This window comes from Ictidomys tridecemlineatus, chromosome 2 (assembly GCF_052094955.1).
Source record: "Ictidomys tridecemlineatus isolate mIctTri1 chromosome 2, mIctTri1.hap1, whole genome shotgun sequence".
Taxonomy (NCBI): Eukaryota; Metazoa; Chordata; class Mammalia; order Rodentia; family Sciuridae; genus Ictidomys; species Ictidomys tridecemlineatus.
Window position 1 is genome coordinate 11358042 of NC_135478.1, and position 5307 is coordinate 11363348.

At 39.6% G+C, this 5307-nt stretch overlaps 1 protein-coding gene across 1 annotated transcript; it reads left to right on the forward strand.

Annotated features, from left to right (window-relative positions):
• Positions 1-4107: 4107 nt before the first annotated feature.
• On the forward strand, positions 4108-5040 carry LOC101973089 (olfactory receptor 7A10). The gene has a single exon (XM_013363266.3). The coding sequence runs from the start codon at positions 4108-4110 to the stop codon at positions 5038-5040; it is 933 nt and encodes a 310-aa protein (XP_013218720.3).
• Positions 5041-5307: the final 267 nt, after the last annotated feature.

Below are 5307 nucleotides of genomic sequence, written 5' to 3' on the forward strand. Positions count from 1 at the left end.
ATGAACTAACTTAATAAGTGAAGATGGGTATGCCAAAGAGTTTTACGTTGCAAGTATTTCACAACCTGTCAAGATTAAGTCAACAGGATGGCTGTCCACCTCTCTATTTCAAATTGTTACGACCCTTTGCTTAGAGTTGGAGTGTATTCCCTCTCATTCTATTTTTTAAAGTTGTTTCAGAACTTTTTTTTCCCAATGATTTTGCGTGGTGTCCCTAGTTTCATTTACATAAGCACAGCACATAAGTGGAGATGTATCTGTGGGGAGTCTGAAATTCTACAGATGCTAATGTTTTCCAATAGACCAGAGTTTGTTATTGTGTTCCTGGAAGGTTTTTCATTCTGAAAGATGTGACTCAACAATTGCACGTTTCTTGACTTGTGAATCCTTGCTTTAAACTAAAATGCTGGTGGAAGTTCTTCTGCACTCTTTGCACTAATAAGTCAACTTTTCAACATATTTCCAACTTATTTTCATGTCTCTCTTAAGTCTCTGTGCCTCTTGATTTTCCATGATTCAATGTATGCATTGCTCCTCATCATTTTACTGGAGATCATATCCACCTAGCACAAGTATATTGGAGTTTGTTTATCTTTAGATAAGAAAGATGCAATCATAACTTTTTACTCTAATTCCTTATCTTTTATTTCCAAGGCTTTAGTAATTTATTTTTACATTTTATTAATAGTACACTTTTTTGATCATCATGCAATATTTTCATGAATCAAAATATCATAGTATGCCCAATAAACATATATAATTATTATGTCTCACATAATAACATGTACAAAAAATTTTAAAAAGCCCCAAACCCATGAACATTCATGAAATGTTGCCACAAATACAAAACAAGCAAAGTAAAAAGATAAGGAAGTAGAGTAAGGACCTAAAAAGATTGAAAAGCTAATTACATTGATGTGATCGTCACACAGCACATACATATATGGAATGATCACACATATACTCAGTGAACACGCACAATGATTCTGTATGAATTTTAAAATAGTGAGAAAAGGCCTGTCTTATCTGCTACATAATGAGAGACAAGCTAATAGGTCAGGTGAAAGGGGCAGAACTGGGGAAGACAGATCTGTTATTTTATACTCAAAGTTCCCCACTTTGCTGTAGGTACTTTGAATTTCTCCTCTTGTGAGTTGCTGATTTTTGATCTTTGGTCATTTTTTTTTTGAAGTGTATGTTCTGTTAGGTGCCTTTACACAAGGAAGAGGAACAGTGGGAGGGAGGAGAGGAGGGAAAAGGGAGGTACTGGGGACTAAAGTAGAGCAAAATAGATCCCCTGCATGTGAGATTGTGTTAAAATGACCCCGAAAGGGCTGGGGCTCAGGGGCAGAGCACTTGCCTAGCTTGTGTGGGCACTAGGTTCAATTCTTAGTACCATGTGAGAATAAATAAATAAAATACAGGTATTGTGACCATCTACAACTAAAAGCATATAAAATCACCCCCACATTATGCACCACTGCAATGCAATAATAAAAACATTTAAAATGTAGTTTAATGACACGATGTTACTACTTTGGTGTTTTTTGGAAAATTTATTTTGCTGCTTATGGTTTTGCTGGGCACTCAGAGGGGTCACTGGGTTTGGAACGCTTCTAGGACCAAGAAAGTCTTTTCCTCCTGGAGGAAAGACACCTGGGCTTGCAAGGTACAGCTCGTTCTATCTCTGCCCTCTCCTCTTCATGTTCCGTCCACCCCTTTGCCTTGCCTCCTTTTCTCTCACTCCACATCCTTCTCTAGTTCTCTCCCTCCCTCTGTTGACTGCACAGATATTCATGCTCCTTTTCAGACACAGAGAAGAAGAGCAGCATTCTTTTTGTTATATTTCTTTCATACATGATAATAGTGAAATGCATTACATTCATTATTTTCCATTCACCAGCACAATATTTCTTATCCCTGTATATAAAGTAAGTTCATGCCAAATTATGCCATTATACACGAGCTCTCTTATTGATTCTTTTTGCATTACAATTCTTAATACACTTTTATACCACAATTTATCATATCTCTGTTTGTAAATAAGGTGGCTTCACTCATCTGTTCATGGAAAGAGTGTCAAGTGGACTCTCCAGGTACCCTGTCCACATTCTTCAGAGAAAAGACAAACTCAGCTTGTTTTGTTGAAGCTCGGGGTGACTGGTGCTGAGAGGCCATGGCAGAAATCAGGCTATGAGAGTGTGTGAGTGTGTGTTTGCCTCATGGAGGGCTCAGAAAAGATGACCTGAGCTGATATATCCCAGGGTGATTCTTAGGAACCAGAGGCCAGAACTTACCCTCAGGTGGTAGCAAGGAGGGAATCCTTTTGCAATCCACAGAATGTGTTTGCAGCAAATCTAAGGACAAGAGGTTCAGGGTGTGGATGAAGGAGTCCCTGCCCCTTGTAGCCTCAGAGAGCAATGAGGCCAGCTCATTCTTTAATATTCTCTGCCACCATCTCTCATCACTCTTGGTCTTTTACCTCCTCCTTGCCAACAGCTTTCTTTTTTGCCTCAGTTTTTTGAAACAAGCATGTTCCTGTGCACTGACACTCCCCCCAGTGAAGACCACCCCACTGAGGATGACTTGTGGCTCCTGCCCTGCCTTCCTTGTGGTCTCTCTTTGGATGCCCCTCTTCCTGCTGGTTTTCCCTGCATTGCTGTAAAAGAACAACCACCCCTGTGCTCTTTCTTTTTCCCATCACCATGGGACATACTAGGTGATTTTAAACATTTTTGCTTATGTTCTTTCCCTCTCTTTGGATAATGGGGACTTCTGTGTTTTAACTCATACAGATTACTGATCCAATGCGTGGAACCTACTTGGTCCTCAGTAATTAGTCATTGCTTTATTTTTAATTGACATATAATTATACAAGTTCACAAAAATAACTTTATATTTACATACACTTATAAATTGTATAATAATTGAACAAGTATGATTGGCTTAATTTTCTGAAACATTTATCATTTTCTTGACAAATATTCAAATTCCTCATCTCTATCTATTTTAAAATAGGTAACATATTATTTTTAACTATAATTACCCTACTGTGCAATACATCAAAAGAAGCTTTCTCCTTCTCTTACAGTAATTTTTTCCCCTTGAGGGGCTTCTCCTCATTCCTTTGGGCCCAAAATGTACCTCAGCTTCTGGTGACCATCATGCTATGCTGACATTCTGTGAGATCAAATTTCTCAGAATCCACACAGGAATGATATCATGCAGCTGTAGTGTTCCTGTACCTGGCTGATTTCACTTCCTAAATGTCCCCAGGTTCATCTGTGTTGTCTCCAATGATAAGATTCATCATTTTATTAATAGCAGAATATTATTCTGCTGTGTATCTGTACCACTTACAAATGGCCAATAGTCATCTGAAATATGCTCAAAATTGCTAATTATCTGGGAACTGCTAATCAAAGCCTAACTCCAGTTGGAAGGGCTATTATCAAAAAGACCAAGGATATCAAGGGCCAGTGAGTATGTGGAGAAAAAAAGAAATCCTGACCTAGAGTTGGCAGGAATGCAAGTTAATGGAGTCATTATGGAAAACAAGGGGAGAATCCACAAAATTTAAAATACTGTTATCACTTGATGCAGCAATCCTACTACTGGGTATGTGGCCAAAGGAAATGAAATGGGTATTTTGAAGATATCTGCCCTTACATGTTGACCGATGCACAATTCACTGTAGCCAAGACACAGAAACAATCAAAGTGTTCATGAGAGGTACTAATTTATACTTCTCAAAAGCCTGAGTAACTTTCTCTTTAGAATTCTGAAATGCATGACTTCCTAGTGAAAACTTGAGAATGAAACAGGAATTCCTCATCAGAGGTGGCACAGGATCCCTTAGGGGACAAGAGCCACACATGTTCTATTGAAGATGATTTAATTCCTTTCCCTTGGCTTTTCTTTTTCTTTTTTGAGGTATATGGATGGTAACCTGAGCCTTGCATATATTAAGCAGCCACTCCAACATGAGCTATACACCCATCACTAAAATTAATGTTTTTACAGCAAAATATGTATTGTTTCATTTCATTGTTGTATTACCTGTCTGTAAAAATTTATTATGCTCTTTTTCTCATTTCTGGTAGTCACATGCATATAGAACCAGGGAATGGTACTCAACATTTAGAATTACTTCTTCTGGGACTTGCAGAGGACCCAGAACTACAGCCCCTCATCTTTGGCCTTTTCCTGTCCATGTACCTGGTCACTGTGCTGGGGAACCTGCTCATCATCCTGGCCACCATCTCAGACTCCCACCTGCACACACCCATGTACTACTTCCTCTCCAACCTGTCCTTTGTGGACATCTGTTTCACCTCCACTACAGTCCCCAAGATGCTGGTGAACATCCAGACACAGAGCAAGGCCATTACCTATGCAGGTTGCATCACTCAGATTCACTTTTTTGTACTCTTTACAGGGTTGGATGATTTTCTTTTGACTGTGATGGCCTACGACCGGTTTGTGGCCATCTGTCACCCCCTGCACTACATGGTCATCATGAACGGCAGGCTCTGTGGATTTCTAGTTCTGGTGTCCTGGGTTGTGAGTGCCTTACATGCATTTTTACAAAGCTTAATGGTATTGCGGCTGTCCTTCTGCCCAGACTTGGAAATCCCACACTTTTTCTGTGAACTTAACCAGGTGGTTCACTGTGCCTGCTCTGACACTTTTCTCAATGAGCTGGTGATATATTTTGCTGTTGTCTTTCTGGGAGGTGTCCCTCTCACTGGCATCCTTTACTCTTACTGCAAGATTGTGTCCTCCATCCGTGCAATCTCCTCAGTTCAGGGCAAGTACAAAGCCTTCTCCACCTGTGCATCTCACCTCTCTGTGGTCTCCTTATTTTATGGCACAAGTCTAGGTGTGTACTTCAGTTCTGCTGTGACCCAAAACTCACACTCCATTGCAACTGCTTCTGTGATGTACACTGTGGTCACCCCCATGCTGAACCCATTCATCTACAGTCTGAGGAACAAGGACATCAAGAGTGCTCTGAGAAGACTCTGTGAGAAAGTTTAAAATGTCAATTCTACTGAAACTGAATAAGTGCCCATGATTGCAGGCTCAAAGCCTCAGAACTCAGAACTGATTTTTAGTATCAGAACCTGGACACAGAACTTGCTCCTTCTCCTTTATTCTTGCATTTCCATTTCTTTGATTTCGAGTTCCTCATACAATTCCACTGAGTCATTATTTTTATTGCACATTGTGATCTCTATGAAATACAATTCTTTTAATTTGTCATTTCTGAACTTTCCCAAAATCATTCAGAAATACTTGAAAGTT